At 39.0% G+C, this 22,524-nt stretch overlaps 1 protein-coding gene across 1 annotated transcript; it reads right to left on the bottom strand.

Moving 5' to 3' along the window:
* Nucleotides 1-8,667: 8,667 nt before the first annotated feature.
* LOC105493702 (matrix metallopeptidase 13) lies at nt 8,668-21,859 on the bottom strand. Its single transcript, XM_011761562.2, has 10 exons — nt 21,646-21,859; nt 21,312-21,553; nt 20,521-20,669; nt 20,215-20,340; nt 18,077-18,238; nt 16,169-16,286; nt 15,076-15,209; nt 13,942-14,101; nt 11,685-11,788; nt 8,668-10,046 (listed from the first exon to the last, which is right to left on the bottom strand). Exons 1-10 carry the CDS (start codon nt 21,763-21,765, stop codon nt 9,946-9,948), a joined length of 1,416 nt encoding a protein of 471 aa, XP_011759864.1. The 5' UTR covers nt 21,766-21,859; the 3' UTR covers nt 8,668-9,945.
* Between the last annotated feature and the right edge of the window lie 665 nt (nt 21,860-22,524).

Genomic DNA, 22,524 nt, shown 5'->3' on the forward strand with positions numbered 1-22,524 from the left:
TCCCCACCTCCAAAAAATAAAAATAAAGAATAAAGAATAAAAAAATAAAATCCAATACTTGTGAAGGTGGAGAATTCATATTCCGACAACTTTGTGTTTTCCTCCAGCAATTCCTCCATGTTCCTCATCTTGAAAGCAAATACAAGTGTTGGTAGGCTGGAGTGGTGAAAAGGGCAAAGGAGCAGGAGTGGTGTCTAGAGATCTGGGGTAGATTCAGAATACAGTGAGACAAAAGGAGGCTAATAGATTTGAAAAGGTGAGAGCGCCACCCTGTATCAGGGCCCGCTTTGCTCTCCCCAGGCTGCAGTTCTCTGCAGGTACAAGGATATGCCTTCGGGTACCTGTACCCACCCATTTCCTGCACTGTCCCCTTCTGTAGCTACAGGTAGCAACTGAGCACTGGAAATGTGGCCGGTCAGAATTGAGATGTGCTGTTAAGTATGAAACACACACCAGATTTTGAAGACTTTATATGAGAAACAGGATGTAAAACCGTCTTTTTAAAAAATCTTCATTGGCTGGGTGCGGTGGCTCACTCTTGTAATCCCAGCACTTTGGGAGGCCAAGGCAGGTGGATCACCTGAGGTCAGGAGTTCGAGACCAGCTTGGCCAACATGATGAAACCCCGTCTGTACTAAAAATACAAAAATTAGCTGGGTGTAGTGGTGCACACCTGTAATCCCAGCTACTTAGGAGGCTGAGGCAGGAGAATCGCTTGAACCCAGGAGGCAGAAGTTGCAATGAGCCGAGATCGCGCCACTGTACTCCAGCCTGAGTGATAGAATGAGACTCTGTCTCAAAAAAAAAAAAAGATAAAATATATCATTTAAGTTCATTTTACCTATTTCTTTTTACTGCTTTTAATGTAGTCACTAGAAAATGTGGAATTCTGCATGTGACTTGTGCTATATTTCTCTTAGACAGGGCTGCTCTAGACCACAGGTCCCCTGAATTTCCTGCTTCCAAGGCCTCAGAGGGCATCTTCCACAGGCTCATTCTCTCAAGGGTGGATCCCCTCAATGATGTGCACACTCCTAGTGGTGGCCAATGGGCTACCGGGTCAGCAGATGTGGAAGGACCTATAGGTGGTATGTCCATAACCTTGCACTTAAGGTCGCTTGCAATGCAGAGAAAAGCCAGGGATCAGAAGAGAAGAACCAGCCCAGAGGAGGGGCCTCATAAGTGTCAGGGACAGGCCTGGGCTTTGGTAAAAGTGGTCTTGAGGAGGTCAAAGAACATGTATTGTTGCAGGAGATGACAGTGAGGGAGCTGGAAGAATAAAGGTTGGGATTGGTGTTTATGCTGACAATGCCTCAAGCAAGGCTATGGGGTGTGCACTCATGCGAGTGGGGGTGCAGGCCTCTGCAGTTGAAAGCTATTTTTTGGCCAGGGGGAGAAGGGGATGGAGTCTCGCTCTTGTCAGCCACGCTGGAGTACAATGACACGATCTCAGCTCACTGCAACCTCTGCCTCCTGGGTTCAAGTGATTCTCTGGCCTCAGCCTCCTGAGCAGCTGGGATTACAGGCGCCCACCACCATTCCCAGCTTATTTTTTGTATTTTTAGTAGAGATAGAGTTTCTACTAAATCCATGTTGGCCAGGCTGGTCTCAAACTCCTGCAGGCAATCCACCTGCCTCAGCCTTTCAAAGGTCTGGGATTATAGGCGTGAGCCACCACGCCTGGCTGACAGCTATTTTCTTTCTGAAGAAACAAGTCAACCTTATGGCTAAAGGCAAAAGGGAGAGGAAAAATATAAGATGTCTGAAATAGAGTAAAATGTAAGATTGTTGTATGTATTTGTCTCAATATTTATGTCTTCACTAAAGGCAGAGACCAGCCTCTCATCAATAAATAGTGGGACCCAACCTCTGGCGGGAACCAGAACTTAAGCCCCTCAAGTCAACCAAAAAGAAAGAAGCTGGGCACAATAGCAGGTGCCTGTAGTCCCAGCTACTTAAGAGACTGAGGGCAGGAGGTTCTCTTGAGCCCAGGAGTTGGAGGCTGTAGTGCATGATTGCATCTGTGAATAGCCATGACACTCTAGCCTGAGCAACATAGCAAGATTCCTGTCTGCAAAAAAGTATCCACTGGACAAAGAATATTTAAAAAGCAGAGACTCTAATATCCTGCATCTATAAGGAACATAAATAAATTTACAAGCAAAAACCAAACAACCCCATCAAAAGGTAAGCAAAGAACATGAACACTTTTGGAAAAAAGACATGTGTGCAGACAAGAAGTATGTGAAAATAGCTCAATATCACTAATCATTAGAGAAATGCAAATCAAACCACAATGAGATACCATCTCACATCAGTAAGAATGGCTATCAGCAAAATGTCAGAAAATAACAGATGCCGGCAAGGTTGTGGGGAAAGAGAAACACTTATACACTATTGGTGGGTGTGCGAATTCGTTCAACCACTGTGGAAAGCAGTATGGCAATTCTCAAAGAATTAAAACCAGAACTACCGTTTGACTCCGAAATCTCATTACTGGGTATATACCGGAATGAATATAGATCATTCTACCACAAAGACAAAGGCACACACTATGTTCATTGCAGCACCAGTCACTATTGCAAAGACATGCAATCAACCGAGATGCCCAGCAGTGGTAGACTGGATAAAGAAAATGTGGTACATACACCATGAAATACTATGCAGCCATAAAAAGAACAAAACCATGTCCTTTGCAGGAATATAGATGGAGCTGGAGGCCTTTATCCTTAGCAAATGAACGAACGCAGGAACCAAAAACAAGTACCACATGTTCTCACTTATAAGTGGGAGCTAAATGATAAGAACACATGGACACAAAAAGGGGAACAACAGACACTGGGGCCTACTTGAGGGAAGAGGGTGGGAGGAGGGAGAGGAGCAGAAAAAGTAACTATTGGGTACTAAGCTTAGTACCCAGGTGACTAAATAATCTGTAACAAACCCCCAGGGGGCAAGTTTACCTATACAACAAACCTGCACATGTACCCTTGAATCTAAAATAAGAGTTAAAAATAAAATAAAAATAGAAAGCAGAGACTCTGGCATAGAGGATAATGGAGAGATCCAGTATGCTATGCTGTAGCAAAAGTGGGGATTCAATCTTGGGGAAAACACAGAAACCCAGTTTTCAAAGGTAGATACAAAGTCAAAGTTGTTCTAGCAAAGATTTTTCATTGAACCCCAGACAACTGAGTTTCAACTCCCTCAATCTCTTTTGACTAGGGTCAGTCATGGTCAAGCAGCCTCAGCAGTGGGGAGAACATGGTCAGCAAAGGCTGAGCATCCAAGATAATATAGAGACATCAGCTCAGCTTCCCTTGACTCTGGGACATGGATGCCATCAGACTAGTGGTATCATTACAGTAGAATTACATTTCATGCCCCTGATAGACAATCTATGCCCTGGCCTAGATTAGAGGAGAGTAGAGGAGTTAACAAGCTAGAAGGAGAAAAGTGAATGATGTGTACGGCCTAGTCTTCAACATTACTCTATGCTCTTGAAAAGACCATTTCCTCTCTCTTGGCCCCAGATTCTTATTTGTAAACTGAAGGAATTGAAATCAGATAATCTAATAAGTTTCTGTAAATTTTAGTGTCTTATGTAAACACAGGACACACAATATTTCCATATTCCTCTAGTCCCCAAAGCTGCCCCATTGAAAGATTTCAGGAAATGTTTTAAAAGTAAATACCAAGTAGAAGCATATTACATATACCGGGTGTACAGTGACATTCTCATGAAATAGCTCTGAGCCCTTAATTCATATTCCAGTTAATCCCACATAATACCTGGGTAACTTTTGTTGCCAAGTATCTGACTTCCATTACCACGACTGCACAATATTGCCCACTGTTTCGCTTCCTTAGGATTCTGCTTCCTTAACCTTTATCTTATCTCGCTGTTATTCAAACCATAAAACAACTTAGATGTTTCCTATGAAATTAGGAATGCAAGTATTTAGGAGATATCTTATTTATTAAGGGATAAAGCCTTGCAAGTGGGTTTGGAAAAGGATAAGGCTGGAGGCACAGTTGATGCTGTGTCCCAGCCCTCTGCTCAGCTCAAAATAATCCAAACTAGAGTTGGCCAAAAACTGAGCCAGCACTAGCGTACACACTGTACCCCATGTGCTCTGAAACACAGCTCAGGCTTCTTGTTCCCTGCGTTGTTTTGGAAGCAAAGCCACAAGGCGCTGGGCACTCACTAAGCCGAAGCACGAGCTGGCCAAAGGATACAACCCAGAAAGGCAAATGCTCTTAACTTCAGAACACAACACCTCTTTTTAGATAGAATTGGAAGGGCCACATGAATGGTTTTGCTTGTGACCTGCGCAGGCTTTTAGTGCCCAGTCTAATAAAGGAAAGAGAAGATCGTCCAGAAAAGGAAGGCTACTGGTATATGTAACCATTTAAAAACAAACAAAAAATAAATAAATAAAACTTTTTAGTTGCTAATTTTACATATTTTTGGTGCAAAAGATCGGACACAGATAAGCACAAAAGATGGAACACAGATAAGGATGCTTGGGCAATGTCCTTTAATCCAGCATAAATTATGAAAAAAAAAAGCATCAATATCTTCACTTATGAAAAACTGTAAGATGTAACAGGTGGATTTGGATAGTAAGTCCAGTTTCATTGCAACCAAAATTTAACAGACAGAATTCTCTGGATATCACGTACTTACAATTGTTCCTTGCCCAGTTGATGTGTGATGACGTTATTGAATGAGTAGTTCTAGAGTGGGTTACAATGAATTTTGCATATACTTGTGCGTGTTTCTCCATGCATGTACAACTGAGATAACATTTATGCAATAGAATTTTACCTGTTCAGGCTCATGTATGAAAGAGAAATTTTCCTTCTCACAGAATCTAATTTTAGGGTATAGTTTTGTTATAGGAAAGGGGTCCTGATCCAGACCCCAAAAGAAAGTTCTTGGATCTCACGCAAGAAAGAATTCAGGGCGAGTCTGCAATGCAAAGTAAAAGCAAGTTTATTAAGAAAGTAAAGGAATAAAAGAATGGCTACTCCATAGAGCAGCCCCGAGGGCTTCTGGTTGCCCATTTATATGGTTATTTCTTGACGATATGCTAAACAAGGGGTGGATTATTCATGCCTCCCCTTTATAGACCACATAGGGTAACTTCCTGACGTTGCCATGGCATTTGTAAACTGTCATGGCGCTGGTGGGAGTGTAGCAGTGCGGATGACCAAAAGTCACTCTCTTCGCCATTTTTGTTTTGGTAGGTTTTAGCCAGCTCCTTTACTGCAACCTGTTTTATCAGCAAGGTCTTTATGACCTGTATTTTGTGCCGACCTCCTGTCTCATCCTGTGACTTAAAAGGCCTTAACAGTCTTGGAATGCAGCCCAGTAGATTTCAGCCTTGTTTTACCCAGCTCCTATTTAAGATGGAGTTGCTTTGGTTCACACACCTCTGGCAGTTTTGGCAATTCAGGTCAATTAAGACATCATGATAAATTCTTACAAAAATGGCCATGCTGTTGCTATAAACTCAGCACATTTTTTTATTTTCCAGAGATCATTATTAGCTTCAGTTCAATTTGAGTGTCTTGTGAGCAGTGAGGTAGAACAAAATCAAGGAATCTTAAATCAGCATTTCGCATACTTCAATATACCAGGCGGTTATAAAAGTCCAAAAAATTAGAAAAACTAAACCATGTGAGAAAGCAACTTTGGAAACTGTAAAGCTTTTCTTCCTCTAAACTTGCCATTGCCCTCAGGTAATACGCAATTGTTCACTGTTTTGGTTGGTAATTTCAAGCAATTCTCCTGCCTCAGCCTCCCAAGTAGCTGGGATTACAGGCACCTGCCACCATGCCTGGCTAATTTTTGTATTTTTAGTAGAGACGGGGTTTCACCATGTTGGTCAGGCTGGTCTCCAACTCCTGACCTCAGGTGTCCACCCGTCTCAGCCTCCAGAAGTGCTGGGATTACAGGTGTGAGCCACCGCACCTGGCCCACTTTTTTATTTAGAAAACAAAATTTATCATGCCTAGTAGTTTGGATTTTCCTCCCTCTTGGTGCCAGAATAGTGCTGGTTTGTTTTCTCTTTGGAGTGCTGATTCTACTGGTTGTGTACATTGTGCATCTTGTAGATCACGTTGGAGTCTGTCACCCAGGGGCCTGTGATGACTCACAAGCCCTTGCTCTAAGGGGTGCATGCTTCAGGTCTTGGTGGCTTCATCAAGCCACCAAATCAGGATGACAGTGAAAGGAATGAGGTACATCCCCCATATATCTCCCAACTTCCTGAGCCCAGCACAAACACATTCCTCCATATTTCTTTCAAACTTCAGAAAAACATCACCTGGGAGATCTCCGATAAGGAATGCTAAATGTATAATGTTAACCAATTGTAATGCTGTAACCGAGAGAATTACCTTGTTCCCTGTAACTTTACATATCCTGTTTACATCGGGCTATAAAAAGCAAGCACTCGCATTGTTCGAGGCCCTCTTGTATGCTGTGGAATGGAGGGACCAGGTTCGAACTTGTAGTAAAGATCCTTGCCGCTTGGCTTTGACTCTGGACTCTGGTGGTCTTTGGGGAACAAACGGTCTGGGCATAACAACAGAATCCCGGCTCACTTCTGAGAGATCAGCGAGGGGAACTCATATGCAAAAACTTGGAAACCTGGAGCAAACTGTTCTTACTATTAAATCTTACTTGAAAGTCAGTAATGTAAAGTCAGGAGTTAAACAATCAGCGATGTGGCTAAGTTCCTCAACCTTATGTTAAAGAACAAAGCACTGGTTTTGTGACTTAACTGAATTCTCTGACCAGTTCAACCTTTTCTAAAAGGGTGTTGCTGGTGCCACCTAGTGGAAGTATTGTAAATCTCACAGCCTCGTGATGAATCCGTAAATCAAAGTATTTTCTGTGACCAAGGCTTAATCCACTCTGGTTGGCCCCAACAAAACTGTGTGAGCAGAGAGCTGCACTTTTTTTTTTTTTCTAAATGGGAAGTGAGTTAAACTTGGTAGCTTTTATGGTGGCTATCTTTCAGCTATATATATTTTGGTGTTTTTATTCTGACATGAGGATGTGGAAATCCAGGACAATATTTTTGGTTTAATACAAAAGTTCTCCCAGGATAATTCCAAGAGCAAAATTTGTTACAGCAATATAAGATCTTGTCAGTTTCTCCTATTCCAAATACAAGTATGCTGTTGGTTCACTTTGAGGAGTTTTTCAAGCCTTTTACCCTTATTATCTAATGAAGAGGCTGTTACTAGCTGCAATTCAATTTGAAGACCGTGCATTTGCCTAGTACATTAGCTCTAGGTAAATGCACTCTCACTTTAATTTGTGAATATAATATTACTTCTCATAAAGCATTCATTTGGTTTTCTCAACCCCATTTGTGAATATCTATACAAACTGGCTATCTGTATTTTACCTGTAACCTATTTCATAGAAGATTCTATTAGGACCATCTGCTCAGTTAATAATCAGCTCTCTTTAATACTACCTCTATCCCCAGTGGTAAACTCCAAATAGACATTTGCTATAATTTGAATTTGATGCTTTGGTTACCATGGAGGGACACTAATCAAGGTAACACCAATTAGATTTGGAATTTTGAATTGAGACTGGAGTAAAGATGGAAGTCAGGAAACAATCTCGACTATATATATTTTTCTATATACCTTTATGTATATCTTTATATCTATATATCTTTATGTATATCTGTCTGTCTTTCTGTCTATCCATGAGAGAGAAATATCATGAAAGAAAATGGTAAAACATAGGGAAAATGTTTCTGAAATCAAGTTAAACATCCTTTTTATTTTTGTTTCTTTATTTTTTGAGACAGGGTCTCACTCTATCACCCAGGCTGGAGTGCATTGGTGTAAGCATAGCTTACTGCAGCGTCAACCTCCTGGGCTCAGGTGATCCTCTTGCCTCAGCCTCCTGAGTAGCTGGGACCTGGTTCCTTCTCCTTCTCCTTCTTCGTCTGAGACTGGGTCTTGCTCTGTCACCCAGGCTGGAGTGCAGTGGTGTGATCACATTTCACTGCAGCCTTGACCTCTCCCTGCCTCATGCAGTCTTCCCACCTTAGCCTCCCTAGTAGCTGAGACTACAGGCACATACCACCACCCACAGCTATTTTTTTTTTTTTGTAGATACTGGGTTTCACCATGTTGCCCAGGCTGATCTCGAAATCCTGGGCTCAAACAATCCTCTAGCCTTGGTCTCCCAAAGTGCTGGGATTATAGGCATGAGCCACTGCATCGGCCTAAATATTTTTTTTTAGAAAGAAAAAAAAAAGAGGAAGAAGTGTCCAGCGCAGTGGCCCACACCTGTAATCCCAGGATTTTGGGAGGCCAGGGCAGGCAGATCACCTGGGATCAGGAATTCAAGACCAGCTGGCCAATATGATGATATCCCGTCTCTATTAAAAATACAAAAACTAGCCAGGCATGTTGGCACGCACCTGTAATCCCAGCTACTCGGGAGGCTAAGGCAGGAGAATCGCCTGAACTCGGGAGGTAGAGTTTGCATCTACACCACTGCATTCAAGCCTGGGCAATTGAGCGAGACTCTGTCTCCAAAAATAAAAATATTGTCAATGAACCCTCTTTGGGTGAGGAAAATTGAAATTATACCTAAAGACAAAATGTACCATATAGCAATTGTCTGTTGAAAATATATTTTTATTACAAACAACATAAACACTTCCTAATACATTTTGCAAATATGCATTTCATTTTCTTTGCCTGAGTTTTTATGAACAGTGTCTCTGAGCAATAGTTCTTCCCTTGATGGCCAATCATATATATTCAATAAGTGCCAAGCACCCTACCCAAGTATCAATAGGCACTGTGGGGAGTGCTGGGGGACCTTTTTAAATGCAGAGAAAAAAGGCATCGTTCCATATCTCAAGGGATCACAATCTAGTAGACTGTGTTTTTTTTTTTTAATTTGGATGTCTCTCTTTTAATATATATATACTTCCACTTTGCAAGATATATTTTATTTCATGCTATACAAGTCTTTAGAAAACAGCCTATATATCCAAGGCAAACTGAACAATTAAAATAATTAGCTAGGTAAAATAGGGTTAAAATGCAACTGTTAGTCTTAAATAATCAAATAATTTATGTAAAAGGGATGCCATGGCCTTAGACTATTTTGATAACAATTTTAACTTTGTAATGTGTGATTTCTGAAAAACCTGAAATATTTTAACAAAAAGATATCATCCTTCTTTATCCTCTTTAATATGTAAAGGAATATTTGCCTTATATGAGAGCAGACTTTGAGTCATTGCCAAAAGTGAAAATTAAACAGAATTCAAAGGCCACATCTACTATTCTCACCGCTGCTCTTTTGTCTCCTGTCTTTAGTGACTTTGATATTTTGTTAGTGTCTGTGTGAAGAAGGGCACATACATCTGAATATCCTCAGTACAAAATGAATATTATTTATTTGGAAGTTACAGTCTATTTATTACAGACATTTTCCTTTGGTTTATTTATTTTATGTATGGCTCTCCAAAAATTCCATTTTCATACTATTTTATGCTTTTTAGTAAGAATGATTTATTCATTATATGAATGTGATTTACCTTATGCTCTTGTAAAATTTCCTTATAAATATATTTTTTAATTATGCTCTCATTGACAGTCCATGTGTCCCATTTGTGGTGTGGGAAATATCATCAGCCATTGCTTTTGTACAGCAACAAGAATCAGGTGTTCCTTAGAGATCCTCCATTTCATTATTCTAACATTCTTCAATGTGGTTCCAGCCACCCATAGTCATATAGATACTACATATTCAAAGATAACTTACTGAAGCTTGTTCACAGAACCAAGCTTTCTCCTGATAGCTCTCCTTCCCCCACCCCACACTTCTGGAAGTATTACCCCAAATGCTCTTCAGGATTTAAATAACAATTTTTAGAAAGACACTTAGCACAACAATATGGAATTTGCTGGCATGACGCGAACAATACGGTTACTCCAGATGCTGTATTCAAACTGTATGGGCCCGTTGAAAAAATAGATATAACCTACAGGAAAAAGCATAAAGACAATTTCAGAGTTTGAAAATAATAAGGTTTTAATCCAGTTACTATTAACGGTTCAATCTCTTAGATCCCGTTTGTAGGAATCTCAACCTTTTTCTTTTTAAACTCTATTAGTGCTTTAATGTATTGCTCATAGTTGTTCCTTTTTAATTTTTTTATCTTTTTATTTTTATTTTTTAGTTGTTCTTTTAAGGTGTGAATCTTCCTAGACAGTTTTGCTACTTGGATTATCGGGTTTTTTTTGTTTGGTTTTTTGGTTTGTTTTTTTTTTTGAGACCGAGTCTCGCTCTGTCGCCCAGGCTGGAGTGCAGTGGCGCGATCTCCACTCACTGCAAGCTCCGCCTCCCGGGTTCACGCCATTCTCCTGCCTCAGCCTCCCCAGTAGCTGGGACTATAGGCGCCTGCCACCTACGCCCAGCTAATTTTTTGTATTTTTTTTTAGTAGAGACGAGGTTTCACCGTGTTAAGCCAGGATGGTCTCCATCTCCCGGCCTCGTGATCCACCTGCCTCAGTCTCCCACAGTGCTGGGATTACAGGCGTGAGCCACTGCGCCCGGCCGATTATCGATTTTTGTGTGTGTATATGAGACAGAGTCTCACTCTGTAGTCCAGGCTAGAGTGCACTGGCAGTGATCTTGGCTCACTGCAACCTCTGATTCCTAAATTCAAGCGATTCTCCTGCCTCAGCCTCCTGACTAGCTGGGATTACAGGTGCATGCCACCATTCCCAGCTATTTTTTCTTTTTTTTGTATTTTTAGTAGAGATGGCGTTTTGCCATGTTGGTCAGGCTAGTCTTGAACTCCTGATCTCGAGTGATCCGCCCATCTCAGCTTTGCAAAGTGCTTATATTACAGGCATGAGCCACCGCACCTAGACTGATATTTGTTATAAGTTATCAATAATATCTCTTTTCATAGTTAAAGGAGGTCAGTGAAGTCAGGCCTGTAATCTGAGCACTTTGGAAGGCCGAGGCGGGTGAATCGCTTGAGGCCAGGAGTTCAAGACCAGTCTGGCCAACATGGCAAAACCCCATCTCTACTAAAAATACAAAAATCAGCCGGGCATGGTGTCAGGCACCTGTAATCCCAGCTACTCCAGAGGCTGAGGCGGGAGAATCTCTTGAACCTGGGAGGTGGAGGTTGCAGCGAGCTGAGATTGTGCCACTGAACTCCAGCCTGGACGACAGAGTGAGACTCTGTCAAAATAAATAAACAAATAAAAATAAAAGGCTGAGAACATAATTAAAGTAAAAGGTCACTACATAGTTATGGTAGTTATGAGTCTTTATGTATGAATTACTTCCCACTCCACACCCAGTTTGAATTCTGGCAATATCTTTTGCATTTTTGCATCTTTAAGCGTAGCTTACGGTAGTGTTGAAGGTTTAGCATCTCGTATTTATAGAATTAGCAATCATTAAGTAAAATTCTCATTTATTCTCGGCATGTTATATTTTTGGTTTGCTGTCTTTGTAGGTAGTCACATAGGAACGATTAATTCCTTAACTGCCATACATTTATTAACACATCTAGGTCCTATCTAAAAACGATTTGTACAGAAAAGAGTTTTCAGGGGCTACAGAAGCTCCTCTTTAAAGTCAATGTAATGTAACTACTTACCATTTTTCTCGTAGACAGCATCTACTTTATCACCAATTCCTGGGAAGTCTTCTTCTATTAGTCTCGGATAGTCTTTATCCATAATATGGTTAGTATCATCATATCTATTTAAAGAAAAAAATACTCTTAAGTCAGTTATATTTCTTAGAAAGTACCTTAGAAATAATACAATAGATACAATAGCATCTTTCAAAATTGACAAGAATTTAAAAATTTTAAGTCCATTTAAAACGTCTGGTAGCTTTTTAACATTAGGAATGAGAATACTGAGTGTACAGTGGCTGCTTGACGAGTATTTGTTGACTTGCCCGAAGGCCATCTTTTTAAAGAGAGTTACAAGCTCATTTCCATTTCACAAATGGTGTATCTGTTATAAAAGTATGTCATTAGGAACGTGTTCTTAAGCATGAAATAAATGCATGTTTGTGCATTGAACAATTAGCTATTGATTTCCCACTATGTGTAAGACAACTTGCTAAACACAGTAATGGCTACAAAAATATTTAAGGTTTAATTTCTGTAGTAAAAAGTTGTAGGGGCATATGGTAATAATAAAGGTGGGAAGGGAAGCATAGTTTTCCCCTTCCATAACTGCATATTTCAAGCTCCTTCTCCCCTGCCCGCAGCCACACCCTAACCAAGCAAACATATCCTAAAATTAACCTAGGAAAACAGGCTCCCATAAGGTGCCACTACTGCTACTGATGAGAGCTTTTGAATATCCTGAAGGTATGTTCCAACAAGTAAAACATAACCACTGAACTACCAATAAAGCTAAGGCATGTGTTTACACATAACTGCAACACCAGGCAACAGAAGTGAAGCATGAGAGAGTAATCATGAAATGTCATGGGGGTACAGGAAACCGGGCAATAACCCCTGAATGGGGAAATCAAAGAAGACTTTGTAGATGAAATGATATTTTGAATGAACTTTAAACAATGGGCAGAATTTCAAGAGGGAGAGAGGCAGGGAAGGATCTCCTCGTCAAAGAAAAAAAAAATTGCATAAGAGAAGCGTAAGGGAATACAAAAGAACAGCATATCTGAGCTGCAGTAAGCAATTAATCCTGACTGAACCACATACTTCTTATGGAGGGTAGGGAATGAAATGCAGTACCTGGTAGAAGCTGGCAGTGATTTTTAGAATGTTGTAAATGTCATTGTCAGAAATAAGTCAAAAGGCAAAGATGATATATACAGGTATGTGCGTGTGTGTGGGTATGCATGTGTGTGTGTAACTGTGTGTATGTAGAGATGGAGGAAAGTTTCCATTTTAAACATTTCGAATGCAGGGTACTGATGAGATATTCCCGTTTCCAAATATAGACTTGAATCTGGACTCCTAAATGTTGTTGATGTCAACGCTGCCTGAATCTTTACATATGTTTTAAATATTCCAGCTTCACTTGCCCTTCAGAAAGTTTCACTTTATAAACGATGGGCCTGTCAGCTTCCTGGTCAACCTCTTGAGTGGATCAGCTAACTCCGCAGAGAGGAGGGCTTTCTCTCTCAACTAATCTTTTCCTGTACTCATGCTGGTATCCTCTTTGGCCATGGAAGATGGAGCTACATGTAAATTAAGAGAAAGTGACAAGAAAGAGAATACAGGAGAAAGATTAGAAAGAGATTGTGTCAATCGGGTGCGGTGGCTCACAACTGTAATCCCAGAATTTTGGGAGGCTGAGGCAGGTGGATTGCTGGAGGCCAGAAGCCTGACCAATGTGGCAAAACCCCATCTCTACTAAAAATATAAAGATTAGCTGAGTGTAGTGGCACATGCCTGTAATCCCAGCTACTTGGGAGACTGAGACACGAGACACGAGAATTGCTTGAATACAGGAGGCAGAGGTTGCAGTGAGCCAAGGTCATGCCACTAGACTCAAGCCTGGATAACAGAGCAAGACTTAGTCTCAAAAAACAAAAAAAAAAAAAAAAAAAAAAAGAAAGAAAGAAAGAAAGAAAGAGGGGGTGCCAAAGATGGTTGAGAGGCATAACAAATGGCTAAGAAAAGAATGTTCGAGAAGAGGAATGTTTGAGTATTATATATGTGTGTGTGTGTGTGTGTGTGTGTTCAAGAGAGCTTGAGACTTTTAAATGCATATCTGAGGGGCTGCCTGAAAGAGCTGACATGGAATAAAAGTGAATGACTAGTATGACATTTACAGTAGTGTGTAGGAATATTTTCTAGTAGTGACAGATATTTGAGGCAGTTTGTGGCTATGACACAGATGTGTCAGTACATCCTGCTGCCATACCTCCAGACCTGGTTTCCTGAGAAGAGGAGAGTCTTGCCTGTATCCTCAAAGTGAACAGCTGCACTTATCTTCTTAACTTCTTTTGGAAAACCCAGTTCAGATATTTTTTTGGGATAACCTTCCAGAATGTCATAACCATTAAGAGCCCAAAATTTTCTACCTGGAATGAGTGAAATAACAGTTTTATTATCCAGGGAAATCTATTAAGACTTACCTAGGTAGACATGTGCTTAAGGGCAGGCCCATTTATACATTTAGAAATATTAATAAAATATTTAGTATTTACAGTCATCATGTTTATGAAACATAAAAATATAAGGATTCTTGAAACAAAAAAATAAAATTTAGGATCTTAATTTCCCAGTTATGAATATAGCTAATCAAATATCACAATTAACTTAGCAATTTATTGGTTCTGAATATTAAGTTTAAAGCTAGGTAAAAAACACATTAAAATTTCTACATGAATAAACAACACAGTAGGAAGGGTTAATTAGATTGAAAACTCAAATTTTATACCAGTTTGAAAGTTATTTTCTTCTCTGAAAAGTAGGTTTATTATAACATTAATATTATAAATAGTTGAACAATAGAAACAGTGTCAGCAGAAAGTTATGTAGCCATTTTAAATTATGGTCATAAAGGTAAAGTAGCAATTTGGAAATTGGTCATAATTTTATGTCAAGGAAAGCAGTAGATTATAAAAATGTATCTGTACTATGAAAATAAATATTTTAAAATATGTATTACATAATGAAAATGAACAAATGAAATCAATTGACTATTCAGAAGGAAGAATGATTCATAATATTTTTTCCACTTTTTCAGAATATATATTGTTATAATGTTTTCTCAATAAACAATTTTTAAGAGGAACTAAGAGAAAAAACTGACATGATTCATATGAAAGAAAGAGTGGATATGACAAGTCTAACAATGTAGACCTTTTATATGTTCAATTTGGAGATTCATGGTAGAATGGTTTCAGGTACTTTCTGGCTTTCATTTTTTTAATACTTGGTCTTTAATTTAGGTATATTTTCAGTGGTGATCATTTTACTGAATCTCTATTGGCATCAAGTTCAGCACTGCCTCCCCTGGTCCTGTGCGAGGCCTCCTCTGTGGAAAGCTTACCTCTGAAGATGAAGATGAGGTCATGAGAAGGATGCTCATAGGCAGCATCAATACGGTTGGGAAGTTCTGGCCAAAATGATTTCGTTAAAAACAGCTCTGCATCAACCTGCTGAGGATGCAGGCGCCAGAAGAATCTAACACAAAAGTAAAATGGAGTTTTCTGTCACATTTTTAAGTGCTATATTACTATCCTGCTAGTCGCTTCTCTCCACAATAACACAGATAAGTTAAATACAACCAATACCTCCCACCTGTGAAGGGGAAAAAATTCCATTACCCTTTCAGTTCCAGTGACAAGTTGTGCTATCCTAACTAGCGTAAGGTATTCAACTTTGAAATCTCGCAGAGCCTTTGCGAGGTCTCTAAGTTCTTTGTGGGTTGAAATTGTCTTGCTCAATTTTGGGTATCTTGCTAGGGGCAAACAAATTTGCCAGGCATTGTGTTGGGCTCCAGAGAGAAGATATGAGTTACATGAACTATGTCTTCCACGGTCTCATGGCCTGGGAAAACTGATACATGAGAACCACACCCCGTCCCATGAGTACAATTGTAGTTAGAGTTATAATAGAGGGGGTAAACATGCTATTGGATCACAGATGAGGGATCAATGAATGAATGAATGAACAAATACGCATACTAGAACAATGTAGAAATTAAAATTTTATATTGCATTTCTAGGTTCATTTCATTCTATCTCTCGAATTCCAACATATGTATCCAGAATCAAAGTCTTTCCATGCCAAAACGAATCCGCGTGGGCCTAACGAGTAACCATTTATTAATACAGCAATTACTTTCAATGCTTGTCTGTTTTTAAAATAAATTCGATTTCTAGATTTTCTTGGTTATATTTACAAGAAAGACTATAACTAGAGATGTAAAAACAAGCTACACAATGCCAAGGTTGTACACTGAAAAGTAAAACATTTATCCATCAGTCATTTATTTGGTCTGAAATATGGAAGTAAGCTGCCTGCCCATTTTTACTGTTAACTTTGCCTTTGGAAGTCTGACAGGATGTTTTGGCGATATGCAGAAACAGCTTCACAGATGTTTGTTGCATACAAACTTTATGAAAGAATCTCAAGAGTACCTGTCTTTAAAGATCATTGTTTCTCCTCGGAGACTGGTAATGGCATCAAGGGATAAGGAGGGGTCACATTTGTCTGGCGTTTTTGGATGTTTAGGGTTGGGGTCTTCATCTCCTGGACCTGCAGTCGTGAAAGGCAAGAGAGAAGTTATGAATGTGACATTACTGAAAACCTGGGTCACAGCACAACAGGCCGATCTGCTGATGGACAGTGGGAGAGGGTTTTCTCCAGGAAAAGCAGTAGGTCCTGGGGCTCCTACATTATGGTGCAAGTACCATGTAATCTTCCTTCCTTCCTCCCCTCTACTTCCATCCTTCAAGACCTCTCGAGATTCTTTAGAACTATAAACTTAGGTTTCCTGAGGTTGATGATAAAAATGAGGGGAAAAAAGCAACAGACTTTGAAGAAATTTTCCCTACACCTTGCACAATCTATTGATAGACTGCTCTTGAAAACTAGACTCCCCTCAAAGCCATTTTTGATGGTGTATTTCTCCTGCGAAAGCCCTCATCTTGCCTCCTCCTCTTGACTATTTTACCAGCTATCAACATCAAATAATGTTGCTTCACCAGTTTGCCATGGTGCAGCTGTATCTCAGCTGTGACAAGTCAGGCCTTCAGCACTTATGTGACTTGCCAAATGTTGGTAACTTTCCAACCAGCTCCCATGAGTGCAGACGGGATGGGGGTGCAGTACACAATAATAATCCTACACTGGTTTTTTTTTTTCTGTCTAGTTTATATTAGTTCTTTCATAAGTCCCTGAGTCATAATAATGTAGAAATAATAACTGCAAAATAAATTTGCAAATTCCCTTTGCCATCTTCAAGTTCATGCCCATGGCTATGCTAGTTACTGTGATAGATTCAAATTTAGAAGGGAAAAGAATGGCTTGGGTGATGTGAGCAAGTTTGCTGAACTATGTGCTCTAGAAATGTTTACACTGACGACTGTGCACTGTGGCTTTAACTCTATTTATAACAGGTCATCTATAAATAAATATTTGGGTTGAAGTTTAATTATTTTGTAAATATTATTGAAAATTTGGGGGGTAAGTGAAAAGGAAGAATTTTTTTTTTACAATGGTTACTGTAGATGTTGATTAAAAACTACCACAGGCCACTTGAGAGGTTTCTACTGTGCCAAATTGGACTGGTTGAAAGAGTACTTGGAATTTCTAAAAGCTTTAGGAACTCACTTTCACCACCAACCATATTACTATAGGTATGCTACTTAAACTCTACATGGCTTTGTTTCTTCATTGGTTAAATGGGGAATAAAATATTTTTCTTTCTTATTGCAGAGGTGTTTTGAAGGTATCAAATGCACATTGCAATGTATAAAATACAGATACAGGGAGTTATAGTCTGCAAAAAATTGGAGAATGAAGTATTTTCTATTTGAGTGGGTAGTTAGATTTGGAAAGAAAAAATGGGTGTGTTTTCCTAGGTTTTAGTAACAACACCAAGAAAGCAGCATTGGCAGTGGTGAATTCAGTTAGTAGAGTCATGTGTCGCTTAACAACAAGGATACATTCTAAAAAATGTGTTGTTAGGAGATTTTGTCATTGGGTGAACATCGTAGTGTATACTTACACAAACCTAGATATATAACCTACTACACATATACGCTATATGGTACAGCCTATTGCTCCTAAGCTACAAACCTGTCCAGCATATTACTGTACTGAGTACTGCAGGCACTCGTAACACAATGGTGAGTATTAAGTGTATCTAAACATAAGAAAGGTACATTAAAAATACAGTATTATAGTATTATGAAACCTTTGTCATACATGAACTTCACTGTACCAAAACATCATTATGCAGCATGACTGCTATTTAGAAAATAAATGCATGGATTTCTTCTGCTTTTATAACCAATCATATTCTATTTCTATAACTGAGTTACCATAGAGAGATTGGATCCCTTGTACATCATCATCAGGAAGCATAAAGTGGCTTTTGCCGGTGTAGGTGTAGATGGGAAACATGAGTGCTCCAGGATCCTTGGAGTGGTCAAGACCTAAGGAGTGGCCGAACTCATGGGCAGCAACAAGAAACAAGTTGTAGCCTGTAAGAAAATAAAGAAACAATGAGAAAAAAAGGAATTCCAGTGACCAGGTAATGAAAGGAGTATCATTTTATCTATTTGGTATGTTTCTTTCTTCGCTATATACTCTTTCTTTTCTCTTTCTTCACTCTCTTACTTTTTAATATCAGTATTCAGTTGCTTGAAGGAAGATTCAAAGTATTGATTTAATTCTTATAAATAATTTAGTGTTCTTTTGATTATAGCTGCCTACACAATTAGAATGTCAACAGATTACTCTCATGTAATTAGTAACTAATAAGGATTTACCATGAAGACACTAGGACTCCTGATTTGCTCTTAGTATTCTCAGGTCAAGTGAGGGAAGTGGACAGAGATTACCTTAAACGAGGAGTGGGGAAATCACATAGGGTGGTACCTAGCTAGGGTTCTGCCCAGAACATCCTCCAATCAGGAGGCAGCACCCAAAGGGACCGTACCAAGGATGGAGGATGCACTAAATAGATTCTCTGTGTATACTCTTGGGAGCAAATTCCAACCAAATGATTCTTTCTAGAACGTCTCTAGACTCTGGGATTTGAAGAAACAGAAACTCTAGACATGATTAGCCATCTTTACTCTAGAAGACCACTATGTCACTGTATTTACATTGCTCCCTCTAAGCATTCTGTCTGCCAATTTTGAGCCTTCTAATACAGGTATTTCAAACTGGAAAAAAGAGAATAAAACACTAAAAGAAAAACAAGAAGTGTAAGGCTATAGGATTGTTGTTACTTGTGCTTAGATTACCTGAAAACTAGAGCCAGTGGATTCCATTTGACCTTAAATTTCCTTTGCTATTGCAGCCTGTGCATGAAGAAAATGAACCAACCTAGCAAATCTTGCAGACCATGAGAGCAACTAGAGGTCGCATAATCTGAGTGCCAATTCTTCATCAAATGACTAGTAATGGGTACTGCTCTTGGCCTTCCACTGAAAAATGAATCCAGACTGGTTTGTGGATGTTTTCATTCATTTCAGTTAAGTATTTCAAACCCAGAATTTACAAAGGAACCTACATTTGAGGCTTATTGTGATTCTGCCTTAACAATGCTGTATCTTATTCCTTCTTCCTGAAACCGTTCTTACCTCTGAAATACCCAGAACATAAATATGTAAATTTTCACTTTTCCCTCCACAGACAGATTCTAGGTATTAGAGTTGAGACACTGAACATGTAAGGCCCAGTTTTATTCTTTGGAAAAATAATCTTTCTTGTTTAAATGAATAATAAAATCAGCTGTCTATGAAGACAACCTCTACTTGTCATAACTAAGTCCTAGTTAGAACAATCTATGGCTTTTCTTCCTAAATTAACATTCCCAATTATTTTGAGACTTGAAGATTCAACTACTAACTGATTTCATTCAACATGCAATTTCATTTTGCTCTTGTAAAAACAACTGCCACTTTGTCTGTTTCATGCTGTTTGGGGTAAGACTCTGTCTAGATTTTTAAGAATGGTGTTTGTCATATACAGACAAGACTGAATCAAGCAACTCATATAATGGGAAACAGAAATTTGATTGAACATATTTCTACCAAGGAAAAAATTATTTCATTTCACATCTAATTCATGTATGACCCATAGATCCAACCCTGGTAGTTTTTAGTTATATATTTATAATAAACTGTGCTTCTTCAACATGCCAAAAGGTAATTTGCAGTAATAACATATTGGCTGACAAACATAAACATTTTGGTCCTACTTCAGAGTTCATTAGTATCCCTCAAGCCACAGTGACAGATTAAGTAGATTTTGTTCATTTTTTAATGTTGAATATCAATTTGTAGAAATGTCACTTGTAGAGACACTAATATGTCTAAGATAAACTTTATTTAAGAAAATATAGTCAAATACCAAATATATTTAACTTTTATGTGTTTTAACTTCCATACCAGTGTGTTCACTGTCTAATCTAACAACACATAAATGATATCTTTATAAGAAACATTACCTTTGGAACTACTTGTCCAGGTTTCATCATCATCAAAATGGGCATCTCCTCCATAATTTGGCCCAGGAGGAAAAGCGTGAGCCAGCAGGCCAGAGGGCCCATCAAATGGGTAGAAGTCGCCATGCTCTACACACAAAAGCAAGGGTTAGGAGTCTTATCACATCCAGGAGTACTCAGCACAGGTGTTTGGTAAATTGGTGTTGAATGCTTTAAAAAGTAATGAATGACTGAAAGAAATAATTTTAAAATGGAACCAACTAAGAATTAGAATATAAAAATGTTTTAAAAATAAATGTGCATCATTACCCTTAGTTCCAAAAGAGATCATGATGTCAGCAATGCCATCGTGAAGTCTGGTAAAATTCAGAGGAGTTACATCGGACCAAACTTTGAAGGCTTTTTTGAACGCCTTTTCAACTTCAGAATGAGTCATATCAGGGGTGTAATTCACAATTCTATTTAACAGAGAAAGTTTCAATTAAGTTTTTGGAAAGTGACAGCTATTTTAGAATACATTTTCTTGGTATATTGCTCTTCAATTCAAAATGCAATAATTTCTTTGAAAGTTCTACTAGAGGTTTATTGTTTCAAAGAATGTATTAATTATGATGCCATACAAGAATAAAAAGTCAAAAATTCAGACATTTGAGTATCTCCGAATATCTGACCATGTGGCACCTGAAATTAAAATTTTTCCAAAGTTTAATGTAATTTATTTTGCATGCTAAAAGTTTGAATTACATTGATAAAGCCCAAATAAATGAAATAGCTCTGTAAAGTTTCTAGAAAGAGTGGCACTCTTCATCTTTAGAACCATTGTGATAAATACACCTAATGCACTACGTTTGCAAATTTTCTTTAATCTACTTTTATTTCTCTTTTGATTTCATTTCTAAAAGAAATACTTTGAGATGCCCACTAAAAAATCATGCTGGGTTACTGTGACAATAATAGATGTTATGAGGCAATCTCGGCAACCACATTAAAGCTATTCTGGAATTTAACTGCCTATTAAATAGTAATGCCTACTTAATATTAGACATTTAATACAACAAGAAAAGGCTAACAAATATGAAAGAAAGATAGTCTATAATTACCTGTAGGTTAAATTCATTTTGGACCATTTGAGAGTTCGAGGGAAAACGTTGTATTCACCCACATCAGGAACCCCGCATCTTGGTTTTTTCATGACATCTAAGGTGTTATCGTCAAGTTTTCCAGTCACCTCTAAGCCGAAAAAAGACTGCATTTCTCGGAGCCTGTCAGTCATGGAGCTTGCTGCATTCTCCTTCAGGATTCCCGCGAGATTTGTAGGATAGTAGTACGATCTCAAGTAGCGCTAGAAAAGAGACCAAAATGAACCGCGTTTCAAAGAGAAGGACATTTCTGAGATGTACCAACCGCATCATCAGGATTGGCAAGATACTCTACCTCTGCAAACTGGAGGTCTTCCTCAGACAAATCATCTTCATCGCCACCACTGGGGAGGGGCAGGGCCCGACAATGAGTCCAGCTCAAGAAGAGGAAGGCAGCCAGGACCCCTGGATGCATCTTGAATGGTGATGCCTGGTGACTGTTGTCCTTCCGCAGAGAATACCTTTACTTTTATAGGCCTGCAATGGTGAGTCATCACTTATGGATAGGTTTCCACTTCCTAGTCACTTGAAGGTAAACATGCTTACATGGCGACTTTTTCTTTTCCCTCCCAAGTGTGGTTTGTGGTAGAATTTGAGGGAAATATAAATGACAGCATCTCTTGTTTCAGCAGGGTCTCAAAACCCATCTGGCAAAATAAACGGCCTCCGCATATTCATGGATACTGTGGGAAGAAGCAGAGAGTAGTACATTTTTTACTTCACTTAGCAAAAATGTTTTTTTTTTCCTTCTGTAAGAAACTAGCTACTTTTACTTCTTCAAAATATAAGTGTATCAAGATGGCATGTTTACTTCCATAAAGAGAAACTTAGTACTGCTTGTAGAATGTTTACTACAGCCTGGTATAGTATAAACTGCATTTTCTCTAGAGTAACTATGGAAAGATATCTTGTGTCTGCGTGAATCCCACGATATTGGACCAAAACCAAGCTCGAAGACTTGGAGGTGCTATAGCACAACCACAGAATTGAGCCCCATGGTTGGAATTTAAACACACTGGCAAGACCTCTCAACGAATATGTAGTCCTGCATAAATTCCCTACAGATCCAGACAGAGGTAGAAGAATTACATTGGAACACAACGACTGTAATGGCTAGCACAAACAGGGATTACTGCATTCTAGGTTTAAAAGGCATTATCTCATTTAATCCTTA

The sequence above is a fragment of the Macaca nemestrina genome, chromosome 12 (assembly GCF_043159975.1).
Source record: "Macaca nemestrina isolate mMacNem1 chromosome 12, mMacNem.hap1, whole genome shotgun sequence".
In the NCBI taxonomy this organism is placed as follows: Eukaryota; Metazoa; Chordata; class Mammalia; order Primates; family Cercopithecidae; genus Macaca; species Macaca nemestrina.